This window comes from Conger conger, chromosome 15 (assembly GCF_963514075.1).
Source record: "Conger conger chromosome 15, fConCon1.1, whole genome shotgun sequence".
Taxonomy (NCBI): Eukaryota; Metazoa; Chordata; class Actinopteri; order Anguilliformes; family Congridae; genus Conger; species Conger conger.
This window is the reverse complement of record NC_083774.1, coordinates 25,718,572-25,731,414: the sequence shown is the minus strand read 5'-3', so window position 1 is coordinate 25,731,414 and position 12,843 is coordinate 25,718,572. Positions and strand designations below refer to the sequence as shown.

Sequence of the window (12,843 nt, the reverse complement as noted above, 5' to 3'; positions counted from 1 at the left end):
TGTGGATTTGTATTGTTGCATACAATACCCCTTGCTTTCAGTATTCAGAGTGCTCAACATTAAGGGCCCTTATTTGTTGGAACCACTGGATTTAAAGAATTAAGGTCATTCTCAGTTCACTGACAGCATACATTACACCACTGCAGTCATGCTACAGTAAGGACAAAATAATGTAGATATGTAGTTTACCCATGAAAGAACAAAAGGTATGCAGGACTGGATAGGGATAGACAAGTGCTTTGAAACCCTCTCTAATGCAATTTGAAGATGCATTGACCCACTTTAATATCTTAACCTCTCAAAATTTAGATACTTGTGTGGGCCGTAAAGAAAAAAATTGTTTCCTTCTATTAAAAACAAAACAAAAAACCAGTACTCCAAGTTGGTCAAGTGCAAATGCAATTTTAGTGCTTTATTTGTACAAGAGGAGATGCACATTTCATTGCTGCAGCAAACTGAGCATGGACCTTCACAAACAATCCTCCCACACACACACAAACACTGCCATTCCCACACATCAAACAGGAAATGCATCAATCCCTACTTTCTCTCAAGGGAGAGACTGACCCTATACAGTACAAATCACCATTTCAGAATGTGGATAGCATCTCTTAAATTAGCAGCTTTAGCTATCAGTTCTGAGGCTTAAGGGGAAACCAAATTAAAGCCAATTTGCTACAATACAACAAAAACAAGACTAAGCATGAAAATGGCCATGTTACACAAAGAGCAAGTCATTTTTGTATAATATATTCAGACAGACAAATGGTCTACAGTGATCAATTCACAACGTGCCCTTTTCTGTGAATCATTGGTCTATACTTCACACCATTTCCACTTTCACAACATCCACTGAAAATGTTTCACAATGGGACACTTTAAATAAAAAAAGGGAGTCAGACCCCAGTTCCTCCCACCCCTTTTCATAAACCCACATATGGGGAAACTCCATTGCTGTATGGAATTTACTGCTCAAAAGCACTCAACTTTTGGGATTTCACAGAAACCAGCAGTAGTCTCTTGCAGTAGTAACAGCTTATAACAATTATAACATTTTGAATGGTCACAAAAATAATTTATAAATGGATAAAAAAAGAAAACGAAAAAGGCCAAATTGCAAAAATGGCATTCTAATGTTCATATTCCCAGCCAGTGTATGTGGGGGTTGCATCGGTCCTCTCCTACACGGTTTGCTGCCTGGAGCGTGCTGGGTGCGTGGGCTTTCCCTCTGGTCCTCTGGATCAGGTTTGGGTTGCTGCAGTCTTTCCCCGCTCCTCCACCGAGGGGTTGTGGAAGCCGCGGGTTCCGTCGGGCCCGCGGGGCAGCCTCACCACCCCGGGCGGCAGCCCGTCCGCATTCTGGATCTTGCGGCCCAGCATCGGGCTCCCGACCGGGCTGCTCTCCAGCGAGGCCACCTGCCGGCGCCGCTGCACCCAGGGGCTGCCGAGCGGGGTCAGGCTGCTGTCCGAAGAGTAATCCGCCCAGCGGCGGCCCGACTCCGGGCTGAGCCTGCCCTCGCTGGCCAGGGGAGACATCTGGATGTGCGGGGACTTGCGCTGGGGGCAGGGGCTTGTGCGGGGGCTGACGCGGGGGCTGGACCAGGGGCTGGAGCGCGGTGACAGGGCGGGGCTGAGGTGATTGTTCTGCAGCAGGCCGGCGCCCCCTCCCGTGGGGCTCAGCTTGTTGAGGGACTGCGTCTTGCGCACCAGCCTGGGGGTGGCGGGGTTGCTCTCGGTCTCGGACGAGCTGCAGGTGGACTCGTCCAGGTACTGCAGCTCCCGCACCCTGCTGTTCAGGGAGCGGCTCTTGCGCATGCCCCCCTCCTCGCGCGGGCGCTCCCTCAGCACCTTCTTCTTGGGTGGCTTCATCCCGATCAGGACCACCTTCACCCCCAGAGTGCTGGTCCCCTCCTCTTCGCCCGCCACGGCCTCGTGGGCCCTCACTGCCGCCTCCACCTCCTCGTACTCCACGATGGCGCACTCCTCCAGCCCCAGCTGGGTGTAGCGTCCGCTCAGCTTCTTCAGGTCCGCCGGGAGCTCCTTCCCCGCCTTCAGCACCCGCACCGAGGCGATGGGGCCGTAGGTGCCGAAGCCCTTCAGCAGGAGCTCCATCAGCCGCTCCTGCTGGGTGACGCCGCCGCCGCCTTCGCCGTCCCCGGCCCCGCCCTCCAGGGCCACGTCCAGCTCGGGCCAGTTCTGCAGCGCGCTGAGCAGCAGCATGCGGCTAGGCAGGCTCTCGCTGGCGAACACGGGCACCGGGGATCGACGGCGTACCTTCCGCCCCTCCTCGTTCAGCTCCAGCAGCGTGGACTGCCTCAGCGCGTACGCCGTCGTCCTCCAGTCTCGCGTTAGGTGCTTCACCTGTTAAAACAAAAGCAGGCAATTACACACAAGTGGTTGCCAAACAATTGCTCAAGGCATACGGTCAAGGAACTTCCTGTCTTGGTTCCGAGAACTAAGGAAATGTGTAGTCTTATGACTAATTGCAGCAACATCCTTCTAAACTAAAACCTTACGTTCAATCATCTCCTTATGACCTGGAAATGCTCCAAGAAAATTTCAAACAGGATAACCGATAGAATATTTGACAATCAGGCATTACTGAATTTTACATACATTCACTTATATACCACAGAAATCCCCAAGAAAAACACCCAATGGAGGCAAATCTCCCTACCAATGGACAAACCAGCAGCCCAAGCAAGTATACCTTCTTGAAGGAAGTCAGCAGTTTCACACTGACAAAGCCCAGCTTGTTGCGACGAACATGTTTGAGCAGGAAAGCGTCATGTTCCAGATTCTCATCAGACAGGTAATATTCGATCTGTGTCACCAGCTTTTCCATCAGCTCAGGGTCCGGGGGCTGCCAGCTCACCTCCTCCAATTCTCCACCACTTGTACCTGCACCACTGAGAATGGAAAGAGGTGACGCTGCTTACAGCCAAATACCTAGACATCTGGAGTGAGTCCATCATATATATATATGATATCCAAAATGTCCATTATTGAAGCCATACAAGTCATTCAATCAAAAAGGATGCTTGCATTAGGCAAGATCTAAGCCACAGTTTCCAGAAAGATGGTTAACTGCAAAACATTGTTGCCAGGTGACCTTACACTGCACTATGCTGTGCTTAATGGGGTGTCCTGACAACTGCTCAGCAAAATTTTGTATCATTTTTGTAAGTCCACACACCACTTAGATTTTTAACCAATCCCAAATTCACATAGGGCTATTATACCCACAGATGCATGCCATCTAATAGGCCTACGAAGACCTTACTGGCAAGGATGTTACAGGGATGACTCATCACCCCCTCCCTTAACCCTCTGTGGGAACCACTACCTGCTTCATACATTTAGTTTACTCTGGCAGTCTGTACAAGCGTGGAATTTCATGGTGCTTGGTGCTGACAAGGGCAGTTAATCCTCTTCTCACACCAGCGTCACTAAGGCAAAGTCAATCATCCATGTTTTTGGTGGTAGCAGAGCCAATAAGTGAACAACAGCAATTGTAACAAAAAATATTATTTGAATACATTAATTTCCATGATATTAAATGTAAAAAATAAGGATATGTCAACGTTAACCAACCAGTAAGGTTTAGTAAAATTTACAAATAACCCACCGACTAAAAAAAAAAAATTTGAGTGTCACATTGCGAATAGTCAAAATCGTTACAAAAGACTAATCAATGGGCTAGGGTCCGTGGCATTACAAAGAATAAAAATAGCAGGGAATGACGCAAGGGAATTAAAGCAACAGGTCTGCGTGAAGGTGTCATGCATTCTCTCGCTGGCAGGTCGCTCGGGTTTGCGTCAGTGGGATTACAATGAATGACTACAGGTGGATAATGTCACAAGGTTAAATTGAAGCCTACTTGAACACAGGCGAATTGTCAAGGCAAGACTTTACAATCAATACTTCAGATCTTATAATGAGAATGGGACGTGCTTGTACAATATACTCGATGTTTAACACAAACTCCGCTGATTTAAGTGAAGGGACACGAATCAAGGAATAACTCATTTATGGTCTAGTAGCCTAGCCTATAGCGAAATTACCTGGATTTATCGTGTCTTCCAACTTCATCGTCGCTGCCGCTGCCCTCAAGGAAATCTACAGGGTTTGAGGAGTTTTCGTCCTCTGGTTCCTCGTCTTCAGCCGCCTGAATGGCAACAGTTATCTTTACTTGAGTCACCATCACCTGCAGCTGTTTATCGTCCGCTCCCACTTCATCGACCGCTATCAGTCTTGCTGAATCTGACATAGATTCTCCGGGACAAGACAACTCCATTGCCGCACTCATACCGTCCTGAATGAAACCTTCGTTTCGCTTCGGCTCGTTACAGTCCTCTGCAGGAACGATGTTCTGGGTTCTCTCAGCAGCAACTGCGCTATCCTCGATGCCGTCGGTAGCCGATTTGCAGGTGAAAGGATACTGGGCAAATAAAGGCCGACGCTTTGGGAACCAGTGCTGGTGAATAGTAAGGGCTATCCCAAAGAAGCGCTCCAAAAATTGCCACAGCTCCCTGATTCTACCCTGCGGGTTGTCCTGTGGCGGCGAAGGGCTAGCAGCAAGCGGGATGCAGCTCGGAGCAGGGGAAGAGGAGGGGATGAAAGCGTTGTGTGCGCTTACTTCCTGGTCGGTAAGAGGCTTTCTTCCTTTGAAACGAGCTCTGGGATTGGGCCATATTGTCTTTCCGCATTCATCTTCAATCCACCAGCAAAATCCGAATTGAAGCCAGTGCGAAGGCAAGAGCAAAGAAACACATCGGAGAAACGTATGGACCAACGCGTGCATTTTCCTCCTTTTTCTCTTATTGTTTGCTTGTTTTAGCGATGCGGCTGCCCTCTAACAGGTGGTTTTATAAGGTGGGAATTGATTTCTCAATTTGGTTAAACACTTGATAATCGGGGCGGGTTAGTGTGCCAATCAATGCTACTGACCCACGCTAGGTTCTCGAACTGCAAATTGGATAACAAGCTTTAACATTTAGGGCGGATATGCCTGTTGAAGGATTTAGTCTTTAGAAGCGCTCAATAAACTCCAGTTCAACGCGCTTTATGGTGCAGTAATGCGAACAACGAATTACGTTAATTATCTTTTTAATCGCATAACACATCTGCATTTATGATATCGTTTGTAGATTTTTCTCGACAAGTAATAAAGTTATGACAGCGGTTAATTGGCGGAAAAAAAACAAAAAACAAAAAAAAAACAGTTGTCTGGGTGGATTTACAGTCTGTCAAAGCAACAACGCAGTTTTCCCCTAAACCTGATCTTGTCAGGTCACGCATGTGGACTTAACTGTAACCACATTGCTGTCGCAAAAATCAGGCAAATTGCTGCGAACGGCCATGCAAATCTTGAGGCAAATGCTGTCTCCTCCCCACTGGCAGAAGGCACACAGCTGATGGAATGACTCATTCCCTGCACCACAATGCCCTGTTTGGCTCATGGCCAAACTGCATGGAGAACTGCGTGTGTGATGTCATGCCTCTGCAGGCAGAGGGCACATCATCCACCAGAAGTGAACTGATTATTATCCCCTGTCAGGTCTCATCCAAGCGTGATGTATTAGGTACAGACCAGCACTTATGGGAGGCAATGCCGCCTCAATCGCATACAGGGAGTGAGAGAAAAGGGACTCCCTTTACCCACCAAAAGAAGGGACATAGCTTGTAGATGAGCCAAAGCGTGTTCTGCCATTCATAATTTTTCACACTGTCACAAAACTACAACTATTGACATTCATGCTTTTCCATAGCCACACAACTCTCAAAAAAGAACAGTGCAGACACATTTGATCCAGCCTTCTTTTTCCAGCCTAAATAGTTTCCACTATGGTGCTGACACGAAACCCAATCTTTTATAATGGTTCTCAGAAATGTAGAATTCTTGGTAAAAATAGTGACTGTGTACACAGTTTGTTACTACGTTGCAGAGGGTGAGGCTGTCATAGTGATGTCCGTAGGCAGGTCTATGGCTCTTTATTGCGTGAGTGCCATTTTTGGGGAAGAGGTCTTCTTCAAGGCAACTGAGTATTTGGTCCGCACTAAATTGTATAATAACTAAATTGTCTCCTCTTTCCATTCACATTCCACAGTTACAGGGACTTCCCTTTCTTCCAAAAATGCTTTCATAAGGACCAGCTTCATGATGCCGGTGGTGGGATCTGTCCTATATGACCGACCATGGAACTGGTACATTCTGAGCAGATCTCTTTATTCCTTGAACATCCTTGTCGGTACATTCAAACGCTTAAGGGGATAGTTCACTTCCTGGTATATTCTTTTGATATTTTGATGTATGGCAGGTTGTGTGTGCAATTAATGATATTTAGTATTTTTTGAATAAAAGTTTCTGATGACCTTCTGGTTTTACAGTGGTTGTATTCAGGGGCTCATATTCTAATGCAAGATGATGCAGTCAAAGAAACTCCAAAGCAGCTTGTACAGCTATAGTATGTTTGCAAAGGCTGTATGTTACCTGTCTGTTATTAAAGAGATCACATTAAGTCTTATTTTTGGTTGGAACCATCTCATATGCCTCTTGCAGTAAGAGGAGTTAAGGCCCGGACACACCAAACCGACGGCCAACATGTTGAATCGGCGTCGGAGCCGTCGGACGTCGGTGAGAGCTCTCTCATCGACGGCTCCGGGGGCTCCGACGCCGACCGTCGGTTTGGTGTGTCCGGGCCTTAACACCTCACAGCTGCACTGACCTATGACACCGAGTCTCTGGCCCAACAATGACCCCAACCCCCCCCCCACCGTGAAGCTTTCCCCAGGAGAAAAACAAGATGATCCTGAGGCCTGAGTTTTACCATGCCCCATACTGTGAGGGATTACCCCCCTCCTCACTCATGCAGTCTGCAGCCTACAGATTTGCCTTTATTGGTTGTATGCTAGTCACTGAGGGAGTCACTTCCTGCATATCCAGAACCACTGCAGAATGTAATAAGAGTCCTCTAGTAGGCTACTTTTGTTAAGAGTATATGGCTCTGAGGGTTGAACCAAACAGCCTAAACGGTCTCTTATTAGCATTAGCATGCATTGAAATGATTAAAATATGTGTGAACTCCTATAATGAAACCATTTTTTTAAATCACATGCATTTATAGAGCACTACTTTGTACTTGTATAAGAGCATTGTTAAAAGTCATGCAATGTGAAGCAATGACCAAAAGATGGCAGAAAAATCTATCTGAAAATATATACCCAAAAATCAGAACAGAAGTCCTCATTTTGATTGTAATCTGAATACAATATAAAATAGATAGATAGATACATAGATACTTTATTCATCCCGAGGGAAATTTTAGATGCATGCTCATGGGCATGTTTTCACCTTTTCCAAGAGAAGAAAGCTGTTAAATACATCCTGTCAAACACATTCAAAATTCAAATAATTTTGGGTGATAGTTTCTACTCAGCAGGTTGCATTACTCCAAGATGGCTGTGGTTTGTAGTGGTGTCCCGTGCTGGGGGAAGCTGACCAATCCCTAACACCTGTACTACCCAATGTGCCAGGACTTTCTGGACACTAATGTGCCTTTAGCAATCAAAATGGTGGAAGTAACTGCATTTAATCATGGTGGGCAAGTGTCCTTTAGATGTTAATTAACATTCACGGGTGTCTATGAGTTTAATGCACTTACAGTGAGCCTTATGTACAAGCATACTGTACATGTGCTCACAGTTGCACTTATAACAGTAACTCCAGATTTTGTCTGCTTTTTTTGGACACTTTGTGCTGTGCTTCAGGTGCTCCTAATGTTCTGTGAATTGTGGCTGCATCAAACAAACCACCACTGAAAATGTTCCAACAGATGTATGAACTCCGAAACCACTCATGGAAAATCCAGAATTCTCTTCCATTGTAGTGCTGAGCAGAGCTAAAGTCCCAAACCACTGGGGTGAATATCATTGCCAAAGTCTTGGTTTTTGGACCATATCTATGAAACATGACGTTTTTGCTTTCCTTTGTCTGGGACACCTTTCTGGCTTGACTTTCTGCAGGGGAGTCTGGGGGACTGTAGTACACACAGCTGTGTGGTTTTTATGGATCACATTTCTTTACTTGTGTGTCCTGAGTCTAAGATCTTCCAGATTGCATACAAAATAACCTTCAATAAGAGTAGATGTGTCAAGTCTGTGAGTCTGTATCTCAGCAAGAGTATAAAGTAGTCACTAAGTGCAAAAGGTCTCATTAGGATAAGGCAGAAGTTATTCCTTTCCTACCTGCCCTTAGTTTGCCTCTGCTTAAAGCTTTTAATTCCCTCTAATTTTCTTCCAGCACAAAGTGGCAGACGTCCTCCTCCAAGTGTACATCATGGCTGACCTCAAGGTATTACAAAAGAAAAGCTACTTTCAAGTACACAAATGTCTCTTCATTGCAAGATGTGCAATAAAAGTATTATTTTTACAGGTTTCATGACTGGGCTGAACATCTGACTTTACCTTACCTTAACATTTTTCAACAGCAGAGTTGTATGTTGCTGAAAGACTTTGAAGGGAAACGATTACAGATAATAGAGTATGGAGTCACACAGGGTTTTTGGCAGTACCTGGGCTCTAGGGAATAGAACAGTTTAAGTTGGATTAGCAAGCTTCAGTTTTGCAATGGATACAGTATGTGTATTTCAGATTTAAGTCTCACTAAATACATTTTCTGAAAATCCATTTAACCAAGTAGAATCATCTCTACATATTAAAATACATATATACTGAATGAACCCAAGGTAAATATACTCTAGGTTTACTTAATAAGCAGCATTGCTGCTACTACTACAAAATAATAATGATTATTTAAGAATAATAACCATCATCATCACCATCATCAAAAGTAATGTCACCGTATTGTCATTAAATCTCCTTATTGCTTTGTACTCTGACTTTTCATTGCACTTTGAAGTAATTTGTTTGTTGTCTATTAATAATTGTTAATGGATTACCCAATTATATATTTAGTCTTCTGTGATTTCTGTCCCCCGATCTTTCCTGCATACTCAACACAGAGTAGCACAAACCCGGTAATTCACCAGTCCGTTTTGTAGATGCGTCTTCAATTTGCACTATTGCCTATAGAGGGCAGAATTTCCCAATGTAAAACTGCAGTCTGCAGCATAGAGGGCTACTGAGAATAGCACAGTAGAGTGTGAAGTAGTGTGTGGAATATAGCATGAATGCGCATATTTGTTTGGTTAAATCAGTCCAGTGGCTATTCTGCTTTGCAGGAGTATTCTTTGAATTAGAGGGAATACCTTCTTTGGGGAATTGTGTGTTTTATTACTTCTGACGTGATCGAATGTACAGGATGTAATGAAACAAGGTGAAAAAGAAAATTAAGTGCATCTTAATCCCCCCCTTTCCCATCAAAAGGTTAATTACCTCTTGCCAGGTCGTCTTGTAAATAAGAATTTGTAAAATTATAATAGTAATATATACTCATATAATGGTGTAGATTAATAAGTTTAGCCATAAGTTAACAGAAATGAAAATGAGAGAAATGCATAATGAACTATGAAGTTTAAAAAGGATTAAAAAGGAATACATAGGTAATGTATAAATCTACAGCAGATTAAAATGATAATGTCCAGTCACTGCCTAATGCTCCCCAAAAGAAAAAAGTGCACATGACGCAGAAAAAGACAGGTCGTTTCGATCCCCCAGGTTACCGGACAGAGATCCCTGGGGGATGGGAACATTATCGTCTGCACTGAGCAGTGTGCAGACATTATCCTCTTTACCTGATTCATCCTCCATCCAGCACCTGCAGGAACCTTTTGGATGTGCACACCTTCAAAGCTTCTCTAACTGTACAGCAGAATCTTCCCTTCCTCTGTGTTATTTATGAATGCGCTGTAAAGTGTGTTATGCCATAGAAGTACTGCATTGTACACTCTGTGTACATTTTATTAGGTATTTGTTATAATTATTTTTTAGACTTAATGTTTGCGTTGTGTGTTCAGAGATGCTCTTCTCCATAACACTGTTTTAATGCGTGGTTATTTGCATTACTGTCACCTTCCTGTCAGCTTTGACCAGTCTGGCCCTTCTCCACTGACATCTCTCATCATTAACAATGCGTTTTTCCCTGCAGAACTGCTGCTCACTGGATTTTTTGTTTTTGTTTTTTGCACCATTCTCTGCAAACTAGAGACTGATGTTCTTGAAAATCCCAAGAGATCAGTAGTTTCTGAGACACTCAAATCACCCTGTCTGGCAGCAACAATCATTCCACAGACAAAGTCACTTACATCACATTTCTTCCCCATTCTGACATACTGTCTGAAATATAGCTGAACCATGTCTGCATGCTTTTATGCATTTAGGTGCTGCCACATGATTGGCTGATTAAACATTTGCATTAACAAGCTGGTGTACAGGTCTACCTAATAAAGTGCTCCCTGGGTATATATTTATAATGTGAAAATGTAAAAAGTGGAAATCGTATAAACAAATCGCAAAACTAAAGGAAGCCTCACCAGAGTGGGAACATCTGTCCACTGTTCAGTATAAATAAACAGTCATAACAAAGCTGTTACCTTTCCCCAGTCGCAGAGGCTTTCGTTATTGGTTTCTGTCCAGTACAGACACTCCCAGTGCAGCTGGATGAGCGTCACCTGGCACGCTGTGGAGCTGGAGAGCTGAGGAGTGATGCGTCTCTGTGAATACAGTGTGCAAACCTGCTGTCTCATGTCCCTGCTCATGGGAAGACTGAGTGATGATGGGGTGGCAGAAACCCCAGGCGTAGACGGACAGCCGTCTCTGCATCACCCCTGCTCCACACTCGGGTTTCATTCTAAGGCGGGGTGCATCGGAGCCTTTCAATGGAGGTCTGCGTCTCAGTGTCTTATTGTAATATGGTTTCTGGGCACTGTCATATATTTTTTTTAACATAGCAGGTTTTTCAAGGCAACAAGGAAAAATTCAGGGCCAAAGTTATTCTGGACTACTTCACTTTTAAGACATTTTTGACCTACAGCATATTCAGTCCTTAAAGTAATGTGTGGACAGATACTCCTCAGATGCAGTCAGGCCTGAAAAGCATTGACTGATTTTGGTGACCTGAGCATCATGGGGACCTGGAGCTGTAGACAGCTCAATAAGCACAGTGTGAACTCATCTGTATAATTATACCTCCCCTAGTGAAACTGGCATTCAGTCCAAACTCCGTTCTCTCCTCAGGGAGAGCCGAGAACCGCTCTGCCAAATACAGCTGCAGCGACAGGCAGGGTTTTTCATTCGGAGCAAAAGAGCGGACATTCCTCCACTCCACAGTACCTACATTTCATATATTATAGCTCTTATCTGTAACCCTGCGTTTCTCTGTGTTCTCTTCCTCTAAGGGACCAGATGGAAATCGTCTTCTCTCTGCCCCCATTCAACTCTGAGCCTTAGGGAGTAGCCTCTGGTGAGCTCTACTGGGATTCGCATTGGGTTGGGCTATTGCGAGGTGTGTATGTGTGCATGCGTACGTGTGTGTGTGTGTGTGTGAGGACGGGGCGTCTGGGGTAAAGCAGTTCTTGGCCCATTGTCCTCATACAGGAAGTTTCCCTCGGATTTCGCGGATTTATGTAGCCTGTTGCTTTTCAGCTTAGTCTCACTGATATCCCTGCTCCTCTCCGCTGATGACACAGTGGAAAAGGAACTAATGTATGGGAACTGCAGAAGCAGCCTAATAGCATAGCTATTCAGAAAGGGAAGAAAAGCCTGACATTGTCTTTGATCCCTGCTGCTACAACATGTCTCCTCCATTACATTACATTATTGGCATTTGGCAGACACTCTTATCCAGAGCAACATACAGTTGATTAGACTAAGCAGGAGACAATCCTCCCCTGGAGCAATGCAGGGTTAAGGGCTTTGCTCAAGGGCCCAACGGCTGTGCGGATCTTATTGTGGCTACACCGGGGTTAGAACCACCGACCTTGTGTGTCCCAGTCATTTACCTTAACCATTACGCTACAGGCTGCCCAATCCTCCAATCATCCTCCCGTGTGTCTGTGGTAAATGTCTGATAAACAGAGTTCTGATCATACGGCCCCTTTATTTGTGTTCATATTCCCCAATATTATCCCTTGCACAGCGTTTTGGTATGTAAATATTTCTCTACTAGTGTACCTCAGTTTAACAAACTCACTCTGTGTTTATCATGCCAGTGTTTATTTCCCAAAGAACTTGCAATTGAAATATGTAGCAGCGTAACATAATTTATTAGTTGGAGTAACCCCCACCCCCCAACCCTGTTCCCCTTTTCAGTATAGTGTTATACCGCCACGTTTTCATTGCCAAAACAAGCTATACATAAAAATCTGCAGGTGTACTTGAAAGGTTTTGCCTTTCATAATCATAATGCAGGGGCTCTATAGACAACAAAGAAAGATATTTTCCAAATGATCTTGAACCAATCCCTATACAGAAGGCTGTTACCATTGTTTGACAGAAGAGTGTACATTTCTTGTGCCTTTGTTTTAAACGTACATTTTGTGAACAACCGCACAACAGACTGAACATAAAAGTGACTGTAAATGTGTAGCATTTATTGACTAAACATATATTTATACATATTCAAAATGATAATGTCTTTTGTGGAGTTGGACCCATACTGGACATTTTAGCATCAGGACATCAGCGGAACCAAGTGTACTTGCTTTTTGAAATATTTACATTCCAGGCCCTGTGCATTTAATCAGCCCACATCTTCATTGCAGAAGCAGATACAAGAAGTTGAACAGCAGCAGTCCTCCTGTTGGCCTGAGGCCAGCAGTGTCTCTCTATTCTTATGCAGTTTGTATTTCCACACACTGCATTAATTTTGGTTCAGTAAAATGCA

The 12,843-nt window shown here is 44.4% G+C and overlaps 1 protein-coding gene across 1 annotated transcript; it reads right to left on the bottom strand.

The window, feature by feature from the left end:
• Positions 1-386: 386 nt before the first annotated feature.
• On the bottom strand, positions 387-4,853 carry LOC133110996 (la-related protein 6-like). The gene is made up of 3 exons (XM_061221126.1): positions 4,064-4,853; positions 2,710-2,908; positions 387-2,360 (listed from the first exon to the last, which is right to left on the bottom strand). Exons 1-3 carry the CDS (start codon positions 4,801-4,803, stop codon positions 1,242-1,244), a joined length of 2,058 nt encoding a protein of 685 aa, XP_061077110.1. The 5' UTR covers positions 4,804-4,853; the 3' UTR covers positions 387-1,241.
• Between the last annotated feature and the right edge of the window lie 7,990 nt (positions 4,854-12,843).